Genomic DNA, 23,339 nt, shown 5'->3' with positions numbered 1-23,339 from the left:
TGTGGTCTTACATTCTTCATCCGTCCGTTCATTCCATAAGTAACTACCAAGCGCCTGCTGGGCATCAGACACTGGTATAGGCGTTGGGTACTGCAGAGAGCAAGACAGACCTGGTCCCTGCTGTGTTGGAGCAGAGATCCAATGGGGGCAGAGACGCAGGCCTGCAAACAAAAGACGTTGTCCAGAGTAAAAATGGTGGTGAGAAAAATAAGACATGATGATGTGACCAGACGACTGCTCTCGACTGGGTGATCGGGAAGAGCCTCTTGGAGGAAAAGTCATGTCGGCTTAGACCCAGTTAAAAAAAGGCACCAGACTTGGGAAGAGTGTTTCAAGCAGAGGAGGCAACCCACACAGGGCTGCAAGGCTGGAACAGGCTCGGCAATGGCTACATTCAAGGGAAAGACGAGAGCCCATTGTGTACAGGGTGTGTGAGCAAGGGGAGGAGTGTGCGAGGCCTATTGGAGAGGCCGGAAGGGGTTCAAGGAGGGTGGGTGTTAGGATTGGCTTCTGAACGGGGTGGGAGTCTCCTGTTTGAAGTGGAGGGTGGCATGGCCTGACGCATATTTTAAAAGGTCTCTTTGGCTCCTGAGGGGAAGGAGGGTTGGAGTAGCACAAGGTGGGCGCAGGCCTCCCCTTCAGGAAGGAGCTGAGGTTGGCTCAGATGGGTGGTGACCTTGGAGATGGTAAGGGACAGATGGTGAGTGAATGGGCTCCAGCAGTGGGTGGTTGGGGGTGCGCTGCACTTCCTACAGCTCCTGGAGCAGGTTCTGAAGCCCCTCCAGTTTGTCTTGCCCTCCACGGGTGCCGTCTCTGTGATGTTAGACACCAGTGCCTCTGTGCTGCACGCATTGCTCCTGGCCAGCAGCTTATATACTTGATGGAAAGGGAATTCCTGGCCTGGCTTAACCCCCCCAGCATCCTCTACTCAGACTCCTTCTCCACATCCCCCCATCAGCACAGGCATAGCCCTCAGGTTGTCTGGTCTTGCTGCCAAGGTCTGCATTTTGGATATTTGATGTACAGGGATGAAATAGAAAGTCAGTAGATTCCAAAAGACTTAATTTTACCACTTATGTCTAGTTCCGGCCAAAAAAGCTTGCTGGAGGGAGAAAGGAATAAAAGATTAAAATAAGTTCCAGGGATTGTTAGCATCTCAGTATGTGCACCACACGTGTCTTCATCTGCTGTGGCTGAGCAGGCATTGTTCTTACTGGGAAGTTTAGACATGAACCGGTATCCAAAAGCCCTCGGGGCTTCTCTTTCACCTCTTCACGATAAGTCTCCAGGCCTGTGTTTTAAACTACACCTTGTAGAGGCCGCCAAGTCCTTGTCTTCTGAGCTGTAGATTGCCTGCACTTGGCACTTTTGTGAAGCAAAAGGAAGACCTGGTGCTTTGAGACGCTCATCCCAGTGATTTGGCATCGTGAGGCAATTGTCTCTTTCTGTGTAAGAACTCAAACGGGTCAAGTGTAAGTTTTTCAAGGAAATATTTCTTCTTTCTGATATTTTAATGACAATTTAATACACAATAAATTGTTACTTGTTTTATTTAGCATAAGGATTGGGAAGGCCACATTTATAGGACACACACTATGTGCCAAGCATTATCCCAGACCCTGTACATTATTTTCTCCTTTAAGCCTTGTCCAGTTTTACAGATGAGAAAACTGAGCCTCAGCTAAGGCAGCCAAGCTGAGTTACACAGTTCATGTATAATCAAGCAAGGACTAAGCAAGGGTGTGTGTGGTGTTGGGGCCTCTCTCTCGCCCACACTCCCTGGGCAGCAGCAGGGGCTGGGGAGTGTGGCCACTGTAAGTGGGATGGTCGCCCTCCCTTCTGTAATCCAGTGAATCGAAAGCATGGTTAGAATGTGGATGATTTTAAAGCTAAATAGCTATTAATTTCCCAACATTAGCTTTGAGAGATCAAGTAGTTTACCCAAAGTCACCCAGCTAGAGGAACCCTAAATCTTGGAATATTAAAACCAATATTTACAATGTCACCAGTACAGGGTGTCCGGGTTCTTGGCACTTTGAACAAGGAATTGGACAAAATGCACAAAGCAAGGAAAGAATGAGGCAACAAAAGCAGAAATGTACTGAAAACAAAAGTATACTCCACAGGATGGGAGCCAGCGAGTATAGGGGCTCAAGAGCTGTGTTATAGAATTTTCTGGGGTTTAAATACCCTCTAGAGGTTTCCCATTGGTTACTTGATGTACACCCTGTGTAAATGAAGTAGTGACCACCAGTCAGAGCCTGAAGTGAAGTTACAAACTTAGACTCCTATGCTTTGGTTGCTTTCTGCAATCAATCAGAGATACTTTCCATTTTCCATCTGCCATGCAGAAAAATTACAAAGGGAGTAGCCTCCAGTCCTTTGGTTACTTAGGTGTGGAGAGTTGGGGTTTTCCTTCTGATTTAGTTCTAAGAGGTCAGCGTGAATCAGCCTTAGGTTCCTTGTGTCTCCAGACCCTTTTCTGCCTCAGGAACACTGTGTGGATTGAATGGCTCTATGACAATTTAGGGAGAGTGATCTGTACTTTTTGAGATCTTTGAAGAAAAAATTATTTTAAAATTAAATAATTTTACGGTGCTAGTACAATGTTGTAGTAACACTGTCTGGACATGGGAAGGAAGAAATTTTTTTTAATGTTCCCCATCCTGGGCCTCACTGCCATAACAAGTAATGTGCTTTTGTTTTTCCATCTCCTTTCAGTAACTTTTCATGTTAATGCACATGCTTTGTATAATTGTAGTCCAGGTGAAGACACGGTGGTATTTACCATTATATTATTTTTCAGTACTGTTACTTTTTCTTATGATACCCATCATATTCATCAACTAGGGTGTTCTTAGCCTTCAGTTGATTTCTGAGTTTTTTCCTCTTCTCTCTGTCTCTGCTCACCACCCTCCATGTCCTGTGATTCAACATTACCCCTGGTTATGTTAAGGGTGGTGATCTGAAACTGACCCAATGAAATTGGCCTGAAGTGTAAAAGAGCAATTTGGGCTTGTCTTTTCTTTTTTTTTTTTTTTTGTTTTGAGATGGAGTCTCGCTCTGTTGCCCAGGCTGGAGTGCAGTGGCCGGATCTCAGCTCACTGCAAGCTCCGCCTCCCGGGGTCACGCCATTCTCCTGCCTCAGCCTCCTGAGTAGCTGGGACTACAGGCGCCCGCCACCTTGCCCGGCTAGTTTTTTGTATTTTTTAGTAGAGACGGGGTTTCACCGTGTTAGCCAGGATGGTCTCGGTCTCCTGACCTCGTGATCCTCCCATCTCGGCCTCCCAAAGTGCTGGGATTACAGGCCTGAGCCACTGCGCCCGGCCTGGGCTTTTCTTAAGGAGGTAGTCATTGTTGGAGGTGGGGGTACCCTTCTCACTTTAAAAGCGTGAAACATATTCTCCTTTGTCGCACTTTTAGTTTTGGCTGAGCAGTAAGCAGTAACTCCTTGGCACGCCTTTTACAGCTGCTAACATTTGATGATCTGCTGCTCCCTGTGAATGGAAAAAGCAGTGTATTCTGGTTGCCTAGACTACACCTTCACAGTGTGCTTTATGTATTAGGTCTGAGCTGGCAGCACTTAAAAATAAATCAGCCAGGTCAAGGCAAACATTAATCCTTGCTTCCAGAGCTTGTCCTTATTTTTTAAGTTAATGAGCTAGAGCAGAAGCAATAGAATGTTCTTATTTTAGAGCCCCAGATCAATTTATGAGCTAAAGGGGGCTATTTTCTGACCAAGTGAGTGGTCAAAGTATTGAAGCCCCACACATGATGGAGAGTCACAGTTTGTCTCCAGCTGGTCTTAGGTTGGCTGGTGGACCCAGGGTCTTTTGCTGATTCCCTCCTCCCTGCAGTGGATTCTAGGGTCACTAGTGAGTATCACTGAAAGAGTTTGACTTCTGCTCTCAGAACCTTGATGAAGACCTGTTTCTGAAGCACTGTGCTGGGGATCCAGGAAGATATGAAAGGTATGGGGCTGGTGTCTGCCTTATGAACTTGATATCTAGTTGGGAGACAGGGAAACTTTGAAAGGTAACACATCAAGGGTACATGAGTTCCGTAGGGCTGACAGAAGGTTCCTGTGGAGGGAGAGGCATGGATAGTTTGGTGTAATATGTAGGTTGATATAGGCTTTTAAGTTTGGGTTCATTCACTCATTCAACACGAATTTATTGAGCTGGGAATGCAGTAATGAGCAGGTGCCTGCTTTCCTAAAATTTACACTCTAACTAGGAGAAGGCCAGATGGTAAATGCAGTAATTTCCGGGAGTAGGATGAAGCTAAAAGAAAATCTGGAGAGAGCTCTTCAGGCCTAGGGAATTGCAAGTGCCGAGCCAGTGCAGAGTGCAGAGCCAGCAGGAGCCAATGATAAGGGATTAGAGCCAAGGCTCTTTCCTTCTCATACCCCTGCTCCCACCTCTTCTCACAAGGGGGGCCTTTCCTTTCCACCCACTTGCTTCCCCATGCCCTGTTGGTATTCATGTCTTGACTTTGTATTTTATGTTCATTTGTTTATGTTTTGCTGTCCCCAACTAGAATGTAAACTGTGAGATCTGGGATTTGTTTTGTTTATTGCTCTAACTCTAGTGCCTTAAACAGTGCCTGACACACAGTAAGCACTCAATAAGCACATGAATGGGTGAAGGAAAGGCCCATGTGGTTGGACACAGGGAGAAGGGAGGGTCGCACAAGATTCAGGAAGCAGATGAATGTAAAGGAGGGCACGTATGGGAGACTGTGCAAGGCCTCCGCAGGGACAGTGGGAGGACCAGATGCACAGGAGCAGGTGGTCTCATCTAGAGAGCAAACCTAAGAGCCTTCATTGGAAGTCAGAGAGAACATTTGTCCTCCAGTTACATTCTAGTTGGGGACAGCAATAAGTAAGTCAGTAAGTAAATAAATAAACAGATAAATAAAATTGATCCTCCCTTTCTTCTCTTTTTCTCTCCACATTTGTTAGCACTTACTATGTTCCAAGCACTTACTATGTTCCAAGCCCTGTCGGCACCAGAGATACAACAGAAGAATTAGGCATGGTGTGATATTTGACTCTGGGGAGAATAGCAGTCCATCCTAAAGATTTGAAAAGAAAGAATCAAATTATACAAAAAAAGAAGTGAATTGTTTGGACACAAACTTGTATGTGTGTTCCTAGCTTTTCCTGTTGCTTATAGCATTAATATTGACATCTGGTAATTTGCTTACAGATGATAGTTCTGGGAATTCGTGTCTGAATCACTAATGCAGATTGATACGTATATATTTGTAGAAGTGATGCAATCAAATAATTATTGTAAAGGATGAATGTAGTAATTAATAAGATCAATGTAAACATGCAGAAGTTGATTCACACGTATTTAATGAAAAAGCTACATAAAGATAATGGAAATACTGTACTTGTGCTTAGCATGGGAAGAATGTCCAGTTGGCCCTTGAACAGCATAGGTTTGAACTGCATGGGCCCACTTATATTCATATTTTTTTTCAATAAAAGTTAAACTGAGTGTGTCTGCCTCTGCTTCCACCTCTTCTCCCTCTACCACCCTTGAGACAGCAAGATCAATCCCTCCTCTCCCTCCTCCTCAGCCTATTCAACATGAAGACAAAGAAAATGAAGACCTTCGTGATGATTCACTTCCACTTAAGGAACAACAAATATATTTTCTCTTCCTGATCATTTCCATAATAACATGTTCTTTTTTCTGGTTTATAGTAAATAATACGTACAACATATATAATGTGTGTTAATTGACTGCTTATGTTATCATTAAGGCTTCTGGTCAACAGTAGACTAGTAGTTAAGTGTTTGGGAAGCCAACAGTTATGTGTGGATTTTCAACTGTGTGGGGAGTCAGCACCCCTAACCTCCGCGTTGTCGGAGAGTCAGCTGTATTCGTGTGTGTGTCAGCCTCTGTGACTGGACTTGGCAAGAAGAAAGGGTATCACATTTTCTCATTTCTTTCCTCTCAGGAATAATTCCGGCTAATGGGAAGATGACTGTGACTGTTAAGTTTACACCCTTCCAGTATGGGACTGCACAAATAAAAATGCAGTTATGGATTTCACAATTCAACTCTCAACCGTACGAATGTGTCTTCACCGGAACATGCTATCCCAACGTGGCCTTACCGTATGGCATCTTTGCAGTGTTTTTGTTTATTCTTAACCCTGTCTCGAAAATCCAAGTCTTCCTTTCTTCCATTCTGTCTTTCTTGTAAAAGAATGTCCTCAAAAGTGTATTTAAAATGATGAGCCAACATAAAATATACTTTAAAACATAACAGAAATATAGAACATATCTATGCTGGTTCCTGGAGTTGCTTCTGACAAGAAGGGAAGAAACAAGAAAAAGGGATTTTTGAGGGACATGTTTTTTCACTGATTACTACTGATGCACTGTTTGAATTGTTTACCATAAGCATGTCTTATTGCCTATTCAAAAATTTGTACAATAGGGCTGGAACAACATAAGTGTTTTTAAGGTTTCCATATGGCATTTCAATTAACTGAGTCCCTGATGTTTGCAGTGCCTATTGCAAAGCTCAGTGGGAAATGGCCCACAACCTCAAGAGACCAAAATAAGTCATATTACAAGTGATTTCACATGAGGTAGAGACAGAAATGTCTGAAAAACAGAAATGTTTGAAAAACACAGGAGGTTTTTCAAAGCACCATCAGACTAGTGAAGATGTGAAGTGGGATTAAGTTGTACTTCATAACAAATCCTTTCCGAACTTCCATTTCCATTTGAATATGAGCTTGTACTTTTACATCTCAGTACCTCTGGTTAACATCATGATTTTTTCTTATACCCATGATTTTTATAAAAATTAAAAGTTGCTGGGCGTGGTGACTCACACCTATAATCTCAGCACTTTGGGAGGCTGAGGCGGGCGGATCACCTGAAGTCAGGCTTTCAAGACCAGCCTGGCCAACATGGTGAAACCCTGTCTCTACTAAAAATGCAAAAATTACCTGGGCATGGCCACGTGTCTGTAATCCCAGCTACTTGGGAGGCTGAAGCAGGAGAATTGCTTGAACGCAGGAGGCAGAGATTGCAGTGAGCTGAGATCACGCCACTGCACTCCAGCCTGTGTGCCAGAGTGAGACATCGTCTCAAAAAAAAAAAGTTGTCACAGTATAAATACTAATCTTAGAGGATTCTGACAATTATTTTGAAAATGATGGGGAAATATCTTGCTTTTCCTCTTCTTTGCACATGGATACTCATCACATATTAACATCGTTAAGCATATTACAAGTGGAGTAGCAACCTTATACCAAAATATGAACTCACTCCATGATCTCTTAGATATTTATATCATGATTTTCTTCCTAAAAATTCGAAGCAGCCTGAGTCAACTGTAGGGTATTAGTGTGGCCTGCTGAACCCAAATCCTGCAAATAACCGTCATTGAAATAAAATCACTCAGGCAACAAACAAGTAGAACTGAACACAGATTTTAAAACTGCTGATTTTTCTGGTGGCAAATAACCAGGTGAGCAAAATGGTGTTTGCCACTTCACATCAGGTGCTACAATACTCAAATGACTTTCTTAAAGACATCGTATGAGTGCGATTTTTATTTGTATTTCCTTCCATAGCTGTGTTTTTACATGCACAACAGCACTGTATGACAGAAGCACCATACAAATGCAGGCTCACGCTATTTCTAAATTACTATGTTAGTATCTTATTTAGTATCCTCTTGACATTTTCAAGGACTATGTCTTAAGATCTGCATGTCTGTCCGAACTGCAAATAATATTATAACATACAAATTCTACCATGAAGGGAAAAAAAACTGGCTGTAGTTTCTGAACAGGAAAAAATACTGGCTGTAGTGTTCTCTGAAATTTTCATAGATTGCTTTCTTCACTTCATTATAGAGTGTGTGATAGACTTACTCATGTCTAAATTTGGCACTGCCAAATTCCACATGTAACTGATTTATCATTTTCTTAGACCTCTTCATTTCCATCATCAACGCTGAGGATATTGTTTAGGAGGCTGCTTTTTAACATCCCCAGGTTTAGTTGCTCCCCAGTATTTAACAGCAGAAGTGGTGTCAAGGCTCCACTGAGATGGAGATGCTGAACCTCAGTTCTCTACCTGGCTAAGCACCTCATCCTGCACATCAGAGCATGTTGGTGGGTGTGAATCTCACCAAGGAACAGGTTCTCCCATGCCCTGGGTTTTAGGCATGCTCTTACATGAGAGACGTTAAATTTGAGGTTGCTAACGTAAGTTCCATACAATGCAACCAGGCCTGTTCAGTGGGTGCTCAGCAAATACATATTAACTGTCAGAGTGAGTGAATGTTCACCTATTTTTATCTTATTTCTGTACGGTCACGGAAAACAAGTGTTTATCCTATAAAACAAGTGTTCACACGTGGATGCTTAAAGAAATGCTTCGCCTAAACTATTATGCCAAATTGGTACTGAACAAATAAATTTAAAAATGGTTATTTTCAAAATCATAACTTTGTCTTGTGTTGCGGAAAAATATAACTATTAAGATAAAAATAATTTCTAAAAAAAGAAAAAAAGAAATGCTTCATAGGTAGCGTTTCTGGATAGAACACAGTTCTACTGCATCTCATAATAGATAACCCGAATAGCTTCTGCAGGCTATTAGCTGCACTGTCTCTAACTACCCATGTCCAAAGTCAGTTTCTAATTACAGAAGAGAACCCAAACATTAATCTGAATCTCTTTTTGAAATATCTTGCTACAAACAATTGCATAATCATTCTTTTACTAGGAAAATAAATCAAGGTAAGATTTTTTTTAAATGTAATAAATCTAGCTATTGAAAACCAACAGGCTGGAAATGGATTATGCTAGACCTTGAGAGCATTTTTCAGCATGTCACGTTTTCAGTCAGTATGTTCTGTAAGAATGTAAGGCAATGCAACCCCAGCACTTTGGGAGGCAGAGGTGGGCGGATCACAAGGTCAAGAGATGGAGACCATCCTGGCCAACATGGTGAAACCCCGTCTCTACTAAAAATACAAAAATTAGCTGGGCGTGGTGGTGCACGCCTGTAGTCCCAGGCACTTGGGAGGCTGAGCCAGGAGAATCGATTGAACTCGGGAGGGAGAGGTTGCAGAGAGCCGCGATGGTGCCACTGCACTCCAGCCTGATGACAGAGTGAGACTCTGTCTCAGAAAAAAAAAAAAAAAGATTGTAAGGCAAAACAACCATTGGTGGGCTTCTTTTGATATCTCTGATTATACTCTAATACACTAACATCACATTTATTTTAGTAGACCACTGTTGAGGCACACGTTTATTTTCAGTTTAGATATAATAAGGGACTTCAAGTTGTGGTGGTATCAGAAGGAACATACAAAATTAGGAACCTTGAGTTAATGACTTATTTACTAATTTAACATTTGTTTAAACCTATAGATTAGAAGAGTTTGAAAGGTTCAATACTCTTTCTAAGAAAGTAAACCTTCCTCCAGAAAAAGCAATGATGCATATAAATTTTCACCGACCACCAGCGAAGCTGCAGCCTCAGAAGGTGAAGGTACGGTGGGCCTTGTCCTCAGTGTGATGAAAGGGTGACAGAATGGCAGAGTAATTGATTTCCCTATTGATTTGGTCTCTTAGGAAATTGAGTACCAGAACCTCAGATTTCCAGTAGATTTATCGAATCCATTTGCTGTGGCAACTGTTTTAAACCAAGAACCAGGAAAATTGAAGGTTAAAGAATTAAGAGAAGGTAACCAGTTGATTGGCCATAAAGCAGCCCCTGAGCCGAATGTGAAAGAGTTACTGCTTGTCATACTGATTACCTATGAAAAACAAAATTCGGTTAGATTGCTGTTATGCCTCGCCATTAGAAATGTGTTTTTCTCTCTGCACATGACTTTAATCTGATTACTGGTATAAACATTGTCTGCTCCTGCCTTCAGTTTTGGACCAGGGCACTGAAATTTCAAAAACGAGACAGATGAAGGAGGCGCTCTTTGAACAGAAAGTCAGACAGGACATTCATGATGAGATGGAAAATCATCTTAAGTGGTAAATATTGAGCAATTATTTGTATCAAGTGACAGTACAGTTGTTTTTAGATGATGATCTTTTATAAATGAGAGACAGTAAAATGTAATAACGTTTTAGGTACTTTGGAGAATTTAATGATTGTTTCTCTGCCAGTGGTCCTTCCACTTCAGTAGGAAGTTTCTATTAGGAATAAATATATGTGACCAAACCACGCTGTTTCCTAAATGTGACCAGTGGCAGGACCGGAGTGAATTGTGGGAGATGCTCCCTGCTCCTGCTGGCCACTCTGCTGGCACCCCTCAGCCCAGGACAGATCTGGGTGCCTTGGTCACCCCAAATCACACTCCCCTCATCCTCTACCTCAACCAGGAGCCCCTGTGCCTTGGGCTGTGTGCCCCAGATGCCTTCTGGGTAGCCCAGTGGGGTGAGGCTCTGGGGGGTTCCTAATGGAAGTTTTAAAACTGAGATGTGAGAATTCTTGTGCTTCTGTGCCCAAACTGGAAATTTTTCACGATTTTTTTTTTAACCAGATCAGACCAAGCATATGCACATGTACATATTTAGCTGAAAAGTAAACTTTTTTTTTTTTTTTTTTGAGAAAGGCTGTCACTCTGTCACCCTGGCTGGAGTGCAGTGTCACATCATGGCTGGCTGCACCCCCAGCCTCCCAGCCTAAAGTGAACCTCCCACTTCAGCCTCCCAAGTAGCTGGGAGCACAGATGCACACCACCACTCCCAGTTAATTTTTTTTTCTGTTTTTTTTTTTTTTTTTTTTTAGAGATAGGGTCTCACTATGTTGCCCAGGTGAGACCCGATCCCCTGGGCTCAAGTATCCTCCTGCTTGACCTCCCAAAGTGCTGAGATTACAGGTCTGAGCCACTATGCCTGACCTAGAGTAAACTGGGCTGAAAAAGAGACTCGGAGAGTGTCACTGAGAGGCTGCCTTCTCCATGACCCAGCCTCCACCCCTCCTGACACATGAGAACGTGACCTCACCTGAAGCCCTCTGAAGGTGCCCACTGGGCTAGTCCCCTGTCTCTGGGGAAATGGCCCTTGTTTCCAACAGAAATCCCTTCTGCCTCGGCTTACGTCTATAGTTACGATTCCGCCTCAGTTAATGGGAAGTACTCCAAGGAACTGAAAATTTTATGTTTATAAACACCTTTTCCCTATTATGAAAAACAGGTAGGTCATCACTGTAGGAAACCTGAAAACATGTTTTTTTACATATAAAGAAGAAAAAAAAAATCACAGTGATGCCACCACTCAGCAGTGACCAGTGACCACTGTCAATACTGGGGTTTTTGTTCTTTCTATGCGTCTCTGTATCAGACCTGAAGTCACATCCCAGATCCCATTCTGAATGCTGTGTTGTTCCTTTAATATTTTTCCCAACTTTTTATGTTGAAAGATCTTAAACCCACATATACTTGACCTCGGTTCACTAATTGTTCACATTAGGACACATACACTCCCCTCACTCCACACGCATGCACACACATATCTGCATGCACCTTTTCCCCCGAGCCATTTGCAAATAAATTGCAGACGTCAGGAAGCTTCACGCCAAAATACCTCAGCATGTAGCTCCTAAGAACAAAGACATTCTTCAACATTATTGTAATCACTTCCAAGAGATTTCACACTGATACAATAATATTATCGAATAATCAGTCTATAGGCAAATTTAGCCAGTTGTCCCAAAATGTACTTTATACTTAGTCTTTTAAAAATATTTATTTTAAATTTTATATAAATAAAATAAAGACAGGGTTTTGCCATGTTGCCCAGGCTGGTCTTGAACTGCTGCCCTCAAGCACTCCACCAGCCCGGGCCTCCAAAGTGCTGGGATTACAAGCGTGAGCCACCACACCCGGCCTATACCTGGTTTGTTTTTGTTTTGTTTTTGAAGAGAGGTATCCAGGGTCCAGTCGAAGATCATACCATTTGTATTTAGCTTTCATGTCCCTTTAGTCTCCTCTAACCTAAAACAGTTCTCTAGAACATCTCTCTACCTCCACTTTAAAAATCATAAATATTATTTATTTAAGACGTGCTAGGTTTTGTGATGAATACAGTGCATATTAATTTATTTAAATTGTGATAAAATTCATCATTTTAATCAGTTTGAAGTTTATTGTGCCTAGGTTTTTAGTAAATCCACAATGCTGCATGACCATCAGCACTACCCAATTCCAGAACACAGGCATCACTAGAAAAAGCAACCTCATACCCATTATCAGTCACTCCCCACTCCCCACTCCCCACTCCCTGAAGCCGCTGGCAACCACAATCTACTTTCAGTCTCTATGGATTTGCCCACTCTGGACATTTCATATAAAGGGAATCACATAATACATGTTCTGTCGTGACTGGCTTCTTCCACTTAACATGTTTTTAAGATTCATCCACATCATAGCATGTGTTAGTACTGCATTCCTTTTTAAGGCTGAATCATATCTCATTGACTGGATATGCAACATTTTGCTTATTCATTCATCAGTTACTGGACATTTCAGTAGTTTCCACTTTTTGAGTATTATGAATAATGCTGCTATGAACATTTATATGCAGTTTTTTATGTGACCATATCTTTTCAGTTCTCTTAGGTACATACCCTAGGAGTGGAATCGCCGGGTCATATGGTAACTCTATGTTTAACTTTTTGTGGTGCCACCAAACTGTTTTCCATGGTGGCTGAACCATTTTACATTCCCACCAGCAACATATGAAGGTTATGGTTTCTCCACTTGCTCAGCAATACCTGTTATTTTCCATTATTATCATCATCATCATAGCCATCCCAGTGGGTGTAAAGGGGTGTATTGTTGTGGCTTTGATTTATATTTCCGTAATGATTTAGAAGGTTGAGCATCCAAGTGTTGTTACTCATAAATATTTAAGATAAACTTCATTTTGTAGAACACATTATTCGTCTTAGTTATGCTGCTGAAGCCTCCATAGCTTCTGTATCCCATGTGTCTCCTCCAGCAGCTCAGCGTTCCTTTTCAGTTTTGGAATATAGTGAAATATTCCATCCTAAAGTTGACTCTGGCATTCTGACGGGTTGTGGACACCGTTGTTGTTTTTTTTTTTTTTTTTTTTTCTCCCCAGGCAGGTGCACCTTGGTAAAGATCCTATGTCTTTTAAACTTAAAAAAGAGCTTACTGAGGAGTGGCAAAGAGCATGCGCCAAATATAAGGTCAGAGTTACTGCTAATTTGCTATCATTTGTTTCACTAGATGTTTTTAAATTCCTACTATCTGCAAGGTGCCAGGTGGAGGAAAATCCACAGTTAAGTTGGGAGTGGGAAAGGCTGATGACAAGTAAATTGTCAACCACAAATCAGGACTGGCTATAAGTGTCACCAGGGACCTATAGTAAGTATTGTGGGGATGCAGAAGCCAGAGAGGAGAGAACACTCATCTGATTGGGATGCTTCCTGGAAGACCTCGTATAATTTTTTTAAAAGTAGTAAAGAGGACAAAGGCATTCACATGGAGGAAATGACTCAAATTCGAGTGGGAGTTTTGAGTCGGGGTCCCCTGTCCCATGATCTGCAAAGCGTGAAGACAAAAGAGACCCAAAGTTGGTAACCAGGACCCACATCAGAGACAGATGCAAATGATAGTCCCAAGTCAGAGACCCTCAAAGGGGCCGAGCAGAAAAGGGAAACTGGTCTGAGGGCACCACACCTGAGGTTCCAAGGTAGCACCTGTAGGTTCAGGGATGGGAACTAGGGACTGTGCAGCACCCATGGCCTCACCATGCTTTGAAGATGGTTGTTACCTACACAGCAGCTGCAGAGAACACTGAGGACAAGTCCACAGTGGCTAAAACACAAGATACACATGGGCCAGAGGAGACAGGAGTCGGCTGGGGCTCTGTGTCTGAATTTAATTGGTAGGACTTGCAGAACGATCACATATTATATGAACTGGCTCAGGTTGGACATAACAAAGTACCACCGACTGGGTGGCTTAAAACAACAAAAATTTATTTTCTCATAGTTCTGGAGGCTGGAAGTCCAAAATCAAGTTCTCAGCACGTTTGATTCCTTCTGAGAGCCATGAGTGAAGGATCCGTTCCGGATCTCTCTCCTTGGCTTATCGGTGGCCACCTTCTCCTCATACCTTCGTGTGGTCCTCTGTGTCTGTGTGCTAATCTCTCATATAAGGACAGCAGTCGTACTGGATTAAGACCCACTCTAACAGCCCCATTTTAACTCGGTCACTTCTTTAAAGACTCCATTTCTAAATACCATCACATGCTGAGTTCTGGGGGTTAAGGCTTCAACATAGGAATTTCGAAGGGACACAATTCAACCCATAACACAGATTTTTGAGCCGGGGAATGCGAGATTCAGGTAGACTGACTTGGCAGCAGTGGCTGGAAGGGATTGGGGAAAAACATTTCTTGTCAGATATGAATATGTTTCACATAGAGAATGCACTTTTCTTTCTAGAGTTGGAGTCCAACTAGATATTTAAATAAATTTGTCTTATTTTTCTTCATTTTTCATAAGACAAACAAAAGAATATAAAATCATTACATTGGTAAATCTTTGCATTTAGAAAAATCACATATAAGATGTGCATTTAAATTTAGTTCCACGTGTTCAGATTCTTTGCATGCTCTCTTAAAAACAAAACATCAAGTATTTTCAGTCAACCCCACAGTGGAATGCTGTTTTCTAACCTTTTTTTTTTTTTTTTTCTTTTTTTTTTGAGACGGGGTCTTGCTCTGTCCCCCAGGCTGGAGTGCAATGGCGCGATCTCGGCTCACTGCAAGCTCCGCCTCCTGGGTTTACGCCATTCTCCTGCCTCAGCCTCCCGAGTAGCTGGGACTACAGGCGCCCGCCACCTCGCCCGGCTAGTTTTTTGTGTTTTTTTTTTTAGTAGAGACAGGGTTTCACCGTGTTAGCCAGGATGGTCTCGATCTCCTGACCTTGTGATCCGCCCGCCTCGGCCTCCCAAAGTGCTGGGATTACAGGCTTGAGCCACCGCGCCCGGCCTGTTTTCTAACCTTTTTAAAGGTGAAGTGGGCACAGACATGCCCAGATCAGTCACTGTGGGCATTGAGGCTGTGGCTGCGGGCAGTATCAGCCAAGGAGCAGTCCCATCTTAAGCATGGCTCGTGGGGCAAGGAGGATGAGCAGGCAGCCCAGACACCTTGGACTATGGGAGATCAAGTGTCTCAGGGACCCCATTCTGTGTGTCCAGGGGATTTCATCTGAGAGCTGAGTCCTGGCAGGTGACCCAGTGGCATGGAACTCCTGGAGGAGTTCCACCCCAGGTACATGGTGGAAACCAAGAGGAGCAATGGTGGGGGAAGGAAGGAGCTGGCCTCAGAGTGGGATGGCACAGCCCTCAAGGATGATGAGCTTTTACTCATCATCATCAAATCAGCAGTGTCTTAGTAAAGATATAATAAATCTCCCTTGTCATTATTCTAGCTAATGATCTGTTTGCCAGTCCCTTCTTTAAATTGCCTATTTTATTTTACTCTTAATGCTGGTGGGGATCTGGGTCTCCCCATGAAATTTGTACTTTGAGCTTAATATGCTCAGTCTCAAACTCAACTTCCTAATATGTGCCAATCAGAGCTAGGCAGCTTGCCACCCTGGTGACAATAGCATGCCTCTCTTATTTCTGAATAGGGTGTTAATGTGATGATCAGAATAGATTTTTTCCAAATAAATCCTTTAAAATTTTTATAAACAGTGTACTTAAGAGCCAAGCTGGCTTTTGAAGTTACCCGACAAACAATTAATAGAACACACAGATAGGCAAAAACTAACACCATCTGCGGAGTACGCAGTCCCCTTTCCCACCTGGGCAGACACATATAGACACTGACCCCAGCCCAGCCAGCCTACCCTAGGAGTCACTGTTGGCTCCTGAGAATAAGAAAAAGGGCCCAGACGCCATCAGGGAAGCAGGCAGGTAAGGGAAGGAGAGCAGCCTGGGATCACTCACCTCCGGGGAACCGCAGGTCACTTTCCAGCCCGGGAAGACCTGTCAGCTTCCACCACCCAGGAGAAGGGAGGAATCCCCACATGCCTGCCTTAAAACCTGACGCCGGGATAATCAACTTGAGCTTAAAACTTTACTGGGACGTTAAATGTCTTTTTAATGAAATTTGTATACTCCCATAGTTACAGTTTCCTAAAATTCTTTCTATGAATGTTAAGCGTCTTGGAAATGATTTCCAAAGACACTCTCTGTTAGTTATAAAAAGAAGGTATCTACTCGGGAGGCTGAGGCAGGAGAATGGCATGAACCCGGGAGGCAGAGCCTCAGGAACCAAGTTTGCGCCACTGCACTCCAGCCTAGCCTGGGTGACCAAGTGAGACTCTGTCAAAAAAAAAAAAAAAGAAGGTATCGAGTCTGTGCTTCGATCAGAGCTCCCTATGTTTAAACAGCGTAGTCATACTGATCTTTTTTGCCTACTTGTGTTTCACCATTTCTAATGGGAATGTCATGGGTGGATTTGGTCAATTGCTTAATGGGTTTCTACAAGTTTTAAAGACAAAGTTTTGTGCATTTATATTCAACTTAAATTATTTTGATGATTAAAAACCCAGCTAGATAGAGGAGATCCTATTTTGGATGAGGAATTTCAGCGACTTAAAACAGAAGTTAGCCAAAAACGGGTCATTCGCAACCAAGAAGAGGTGGGTAACTTTCCTTTATCTAGAATCTGATTATTGGCAGCTCTTTAAATGCTTATTTTTTAAAATGCTAAACGATTTTATAGAAATCCTTTACCAAGAGATATTTAATACTTTTTAATTTGCATAAATTTTCAGAATGTTCCCATATTTTTGCAAGTAAAGCATCAAAACTTGTAATTCATGTTTCTCTTGAAATGAACAGCATTATATACTTTGGCCACTCCTTTTCATCCCTCTACTTTCTTGTTTTGGGTCTCCTTTTTTGTTTTCCTTCATTCTCTAAACCCCTGTCCGCAGGTCGTCAAGGTGGATCCCTGGGCCTCTGTTCATTATCCCCCTTCCCTTGGTAGAAAGGATACAGAATCAGAAGTCAGAAGCCAGAGTTCTAATTATAACTCTATGACAGATTTGGGACCTTGGCAAGCCTCTTGGCTGTGGTGCCTTACTGTTCTCAAATGTAAAATGAGCACTGTGGCCCCATCCACCTGATTATCTCTGTCTTGTAATATTAGTTCATTTTCACACTGCTATGAAGAAATACCCAAGGCTTGATAATTTATAAAGGAAAAAGGTTTAATTGACTCACAGTTCTGAATGGCTTGAGAGGTCTAGGAAACTTACAATCATGGCAGAAGACGAAGCAAACACTTCCTTCTTTTCATGGTGGCAGCAATGAGAAGAATGAAAACCAAGCCAACGGGGAAGCCCCTTATAAAACCATCAGATCCTGTGAAAACTAAGTCACTAACATGAGAACAGGATGGGGGAAACTGCCCCCATGATTCAGTTATCTCCACCTGATCCCTCCTATGACGTGGGGATTATGGGAACTACAATTCAAGATCAGATTTAGGTGGGGACACAGCCAAACCATATCATTCTACCCCTGGCCCCTCCCAAATCTCATGTCCTCACAATTTAAAACAGAATCATGCCCTTCCAACAGTCCCCCAAAGTCTTCACTTATTCCAGCATTAACTCAAAAGTGTCAGTCCAAAGTCCCATCTGAGACAAGGCAAGTCCCTTCCACCTATGAGCCTGTAAAATCAAAAGCAAGTTAGTTACTTCCTAGATACAATGGGAGTACAGGCATTGAGTAAATATACCCATTCCAAATGGGAGAAGTTGGCCAAAACAAAGGGGCTACAGGCCCCATGCAATTCAGAAATTCAATAGGGCAGTTATTAAACCTTAAAGATCCAAAATGATCTCCTTTGACTCCATGTCTCACATCCACATCATGCTGATGCAAGAGGTGGGCTCCCATAGCATTGGACTGTTTTGCTCCTGTGGCTTTGCAGGGTACAGCCTACCTCCCAGCTGCTCTTCTCACAGGCTGGCATTGAGTGTCTGTGGCTTTTCCAGGTGCACAGTGCAAACTGTCGGTGGATCTAGCATTCTGGGGTCTGGAGGATGGCAGCCCTCTTCTCACAGCTCCACTAGGCAGTGCCCCGGTGGGGACTCCGTGTGGGGGCTCCAACCCTACATTTCCCTTTGTACTGCTCTAGCAGAGGTTCTCCATGAGGGCTCCACTCCTGCAACAAACTTCTGCCTGCACATACAGGTGTTTCCATACATCCTCTGAAATCCAGGCAGTTTCCCAAACCTTATTTCTGGACTTCTGTGCACCCACAGGCTCAATGCCATGTGGAAGCTGCCAAGGCTTGAGGCTTTCACCCTCTGCAGCCATGGCCTGAGCTGTACCTTGGCCCCTTTTAGCTATGACTGGGACACAGGGCACTGAGTCCCAAGACTGCACAAAGCAGCAAGGCCCCAGGCCCAGCCCACTAAACCATTTTTCCCTCCTAGTCTCCAGACCTGTGATGAGAGGGGCTGCCACGAAAACCTCTGACATGTCCTGGAGACATTTTCCCCGCTGTCTTAGTGATTAACGTTTGGCACCTCGTTACTTATGCAAATTTCTGCAGCCGGCTTGAACTTCTTCTCAGAAAATGGGTTTTTCTTTTCTATTACATCATCAGGCTGCAAATTTTCCAAACTTTTATGCTCTGCTTCCCTTTTAAGCATAAGTTCAATTCCAAACCATATCTTTGCGAATACGTAAAACTGAATGCTTTTGACAGCCCCCAAGTCACCTCTTGAACACTTTGCTCTTGAGAAATTACTTCTGCCAGATACCCTAAATCATCTCTCTCAAGTTCAAAGTTCCACGGATCTCTAGGGCAAAATGCCCCCAGTCTCTTTGCTAAGACAAAGCAAGAGTCATCTTCATTCCAGTTCCCAATGAGTTCCTCATCTCCACCTGACACCACCTCGGCCTGGACTTCATTGTCCATATTACTATCAGCATTTTGGTCAAAGCCATTCAACAAGTCTCTAGGAAGTTCCAAATTCTCTCACATTTTCCTTCTTCTTCTGAGCCCTGCAAACTGTTCCAATCTCTGCCTGTTACCCGGTTCCAAAGTTGCTTCCACATTCTCGAGTATCTTTGTAGTAGCACACCACTCCTGGTACCAATTTACTGTGTTAATTCGTTTTCACTCTGCTCTGAAGAAATACCTGAGGTCGGGTAAATTGTAAAGGAAAGAGATTTAATTGACTCACAGTTCCACATGGCAGGGGAGGCCTCAGGAAACTTACAATCATAGCAGAAGGGGACACAAACACATCCTTCACATGGCTGCAGGAGTGAGACGAATGAGAACCAAGCAAAGGGAGAAGCCTCTTACAGAAACCATCAGATCTCTTGAGAACTAACTCACTATCATGAGAACAGGATGGGGAAAACTGCCCCCATGATTCAATTATCTCTACCTGGTCCCTCCCACAACACATGGGGATTATGAGAACTATGATTCAAGATGAGATTTGGGTGGGGACACAGCCAAACCATATCACTGGTTAAAAGTCTAACTTCTAATTTTAACAAGGATAAAATTCTAATCTCCCACCTCCATCATTCTCACTTTTCTTTGCTGGTTTTGCCATATCTGAATTATTTTTACCTCATTTCTCCCTATCCTCCTCGTCACTAGATTTATTCTGGCCACAAAGTCTTGCCAGTAGCTCTTCCATGGGCCCTACCAGAGGTCCAACCTTTGGGTGTCCCCCATGACTAATCCAATTCACTTGTATGTCTGTATAACTGATCATCTTCCCTCTCCTCTGCAGCTCATGGCATATGCCAAAGTAAGACTGATTCCCTTCTGACGTCTCTTTTTATATCATTTCCTTGTTCAAGAATCTACAGTGCCTCAGGCTCTGGCCAGCCTCACTATACCCTCAGGCACTCTTTCCTCCTTATTCATTTACTAACTTAGACACACTGGTGCCAGGACATGCAGGCACATGTGGGACAATACATGTGTCAGCGCTGGACATGCAGGGCTGGGTAAAGTAGTCCTTCTTCCCAGCCAGGGGATCTCACAGCCCACACCTTTCAATTCTGGATGCACTGTCAGCACCACCACATGGGACTGGTGACTTTATTCTTCCTCAAAGTCACGTGTGTTTGCTTGAGCGTTCCTAACTAGACTGTAAGTTTCTTAAAACGCTAATCTTGTCTTCCACTTTTGGCCCCCAACTCAAGAAGTATTCCTTATAATGGTGTGTACACTGAAAGTGCTTAATAAATAAATGCTCACTAAGCAATACAACAAATAACAACTTGATTTGGGATCAAACTCTAAAATGTTTCTATTAAATGTTTATGACAGGAGTTAAAAGTTAAATGTAAGATGTACCTGTATTTTATATTCACAGAAAATCAAGGAATTTCATCCTACTTTTGATCCACTCATTAATAACACTTGGCTCAGCAGGTCCAGGGCACAAAAACGGTTTCAACAAGTAGCACGCAAGGTAAGTCTCAGCATCAGCTGGAAATGTTGATTTGTTTCTTCATCAGCATAAGGAAATCAAGCAATCGTGGTTTGATAACATCTTTATTGAGATACAATTTACATACCGTAAAATTCACCCTTGTAAAATGTATAAGTTAGTCATTTTTAGTATATTTATAGAGCTGGGCAGCCATCACCCCTATCTAATTTTAGAACATTTTTATCACCTCAAAAGGAAACTTTGTGCCCATTTTCAGTCACTCTTCACTCCCTGCTCCCCACAGCCCCTGGCAACCAGTAATCTACTTTCTGTCTCTACGGATTTGCCTTTTCTGGACATTTCGTATAAATGGAATCATACAATATGCAGCCTTTTAAAAAAATCACCTTACAAATTTATAATTGACACTAATAGTTGTACATATATATGGGACACAGTGTAATGTTTCAATGCATGCATACATTGTATAAGGATCAAATCAAGATAATTACCGTATCCATAACTTTAAACATTCAATACATGGCTTTTAGTAACTGCTTCTTTCATATAACTTATTTCCTAGGCTTGTACATGTTTTAGCATGTATCAATACTTCATTCTTTCTATGGCTGAATAATATTCCATTGTATGAATAGACCACATTTTCTTTATTCATTCATCAGTTGATGAAAGTTTCAGTTGTTTTCACCTTTTGGCTATTATGAGTAACAATGGGATATTGATTAGTTACTTCTAGGGAGGACAATAGAGAATGTCTGAGGGATCGTGCCTCTAGCATCCAGGCTTAATATGTGCCTTTCAGAGGTTTCATCTCCCTTCTGTGGCTTCCTAACCCTCATGCTGGTCCTCCAGTGGCTTCCTGTTATCAGGATAAAACGAAGACTTCTGAGCCTCACATGCTAGTAAAGAGTATCATGTGACCCTGGTCTGCCCGCAGCCACACCCCTCTAGCAGCCGCTGTCCTCTCATTGTCCCAGTCTGGTCTGCCACACATGGTACTCATTCCCTGCTACCACCCTGTGAATCTGCTCTCAGTTCTGACTGTAGTGCCTCCCCAGCTCTGCTCCACGGGACTGCACCTGTCCTTTGGGCCAGGCTGAGTCCACTTTTCCTACAAGAGGCTGTCCTTGTCCACTTTAATATTTAGGGGTCTCCTCAGTGCTGTGTGCTTCTTGTGCTGCTGTAAATCTCTCATCTCTGTCACTTGTGTGTGGCTTCCTGGTGGGCAGGGCCACACTTGAAGCCAGACAGAGCAGTGGATAAAGCCCAGGCTATGGAGCAGACTGCCTGCACTAACTCCTGGTGCTGCTTCCTTGCACCTTCTGATCCTGGACAAGTTACATAACCACTGTGCCTTAGTTTCCTCACCTGAACACTGAGGAGAATAATGAGACCTGTCTCAAAGGGTTGTTGTGAGGATCAAATGAATGAATATGTATAAGGGACTTCAAATGTTTGTTACAGCTTGTCTTTCAGGCAGTCTTCTCAGCTTGGACTGGTGACAGTCTAGGTAGAGGGAGGCAGAGCTCACTGCCTTGGGGACCTACTCACAAGCCTCCAAGGCCCCATGACCCTCACCTATTCACCAGCCTCCAAGGCCCAAGAGCCTGTGTCCCTGGTGAGGCTTTCCCTGGGTGGTCTCTGCATATGTGCAAGCAGAGGCCACCACAACATGCTCAGGGCAGGGAACACAGTGGTAAGAAGAGGCAGCACAAAGCTGTGCTCCCAGGGAAGAAAGCACAGCCATTAACAATAGGAAAGCAACAGCAAGAGACTGGTCAGGCTGGTGTGTTGCTAATGGTACCACCTTGGTCCTTCTGCATCAAGCTCTCCAGCCTGAAAAAGGGTATCAGCAATGATGGGCTTTGTTCTGAGTGATGGCTCAGCCTGTTCCTCAAATACCACCACAAGCCCTGTCAGTTCTGTGTGCCAATGTGTCCGCAGCCTGATGCCTTGCCTCATTTCCTCAACTATAGCCACAGACCAGGCTCCCAGCATCTCTCGCCTGGACCATGGCCACAGGTTCCCCTACATCCAGTGCCACATGGCAGCCAGAGTTGTGTTTGCAAAGCTAAAAGATGACAGTGTCTCTCCCCTGCTGAAACCCTCCAAAGATGTTCTATAACAGTTGAAATAAAATACACAATTTTTATCAAGGCTACCAGGTCACATTGGATTTCTCTGTCCTTTAAACATGTCTCCTTTGTTCTGGCATCAGGACCTCTACACTGGCTGTCTCCTCTGCTCAGAACTCTCTTGCCAACATCTTTCCATTGTTGTCCTCTCACCATTCAAGCCTTGCATCAAATCTCACCTCTGCAGAGGCCTTCCCTCATTATCCTTGCATAAGTGGGCAGGCATCCCCCCTCCAGCCCCTCCAGTCATGGCTTCAGACATTACCTTCTTATTTTCTCCAGGGTATTTATCTTGTTTTTTTCTCTTAGTATTTATTGTCATCCCACTTTGCCTCCTACACACACTTGGAATATCAGCTCCTTGTGGGTAGTACATTTATTGGCTCCTCACTGTATCTCCAGTGCCTTGCACAGGACAGGGCACTGAGTATCCACTTTATAATATTTGTTAAATAAAAGAACCATTTGGGCTGGCAATATGGCCAAATAGGAACAGCTCCTATCTGCAGTTCCCAGTGAGACCAATGCAGAAGACAGGTGATTTCTGCATTTCCAACTGAGGTACCCGGCCCATCTCACTGGGACTGTTTAGACAGTAGGTGCAGCCCATGGAGGGCAAGCCGAAGCAGGGTGGGGCATCACCTCACCCAGGAAATGCAAGGCGTTGGGGAACTCCTTCCTCTAGCCAAGGGAAGCCATGAGGG

The 23,339-nt window shown here is 43.3% G+C and overlaps 1 protein-coding gene across 5 annotated transcripts in view; it reads left to right on the top strand.

Annotated features, from left to right (window-relative positions):
- CFAP221 (cilia and flagella associated protein 221) overlaps positions 1-23,339 on the top strand; it is a 118,247-nt gene that overhangs the window by 54,218 nt on the left and 40,690 nt on the right. For all 5 annotated transcript variants that reach the window (XM_003909214.4, XM_017947937.2, XM_017947936.3 and 2 more), the window contains 7 exons: positions 5,974-6,133; positions 9,421-9,541; positions 9,625-9,736; positions 9,930-10,038; positions 13,135-13,222; positions 16,607-16,696; positions 20,420-20,518. In XM_003909214.4, the coding sequence (XP_003909263.2) occupies positions 5,974-6,133; positions 9,421-9,541; positions 9,625-9,736; positions 9,930-10,038; positions 13,135-13,222; positions 16,607-16,696; positions 20,420-20,518 (779 nt within the window). The remainder of the gene's footprint in view (positions 1-5,973; positions 6,134-9,420; positions 9,542-9,624; positions 9,737-9,929; positions 10,039-13,134; positions 13,223-16,606; positions 16,697-20,419; positions 20,519-23,339) is intronic.

The sequence above is a fragment of the Papio anubis genome, chromosome 10, assembly GCF_008728515.1.
Source record: "Papio anubis isolate 15944 chromosome 10, Panubis1.0, whole genome shotgun sequence".
Taxonomy (NCBI): Eukaryota; Metazoa; Chordata; class Mammalia; order Primates; family Cercopithecidae; genus Papio; species Papio anubis.
The sequence above is the reverse complement of the archived record's forward strand: the minus strand, read 5'-3'. Positions and strand labels throughout refer to the sequence as shown.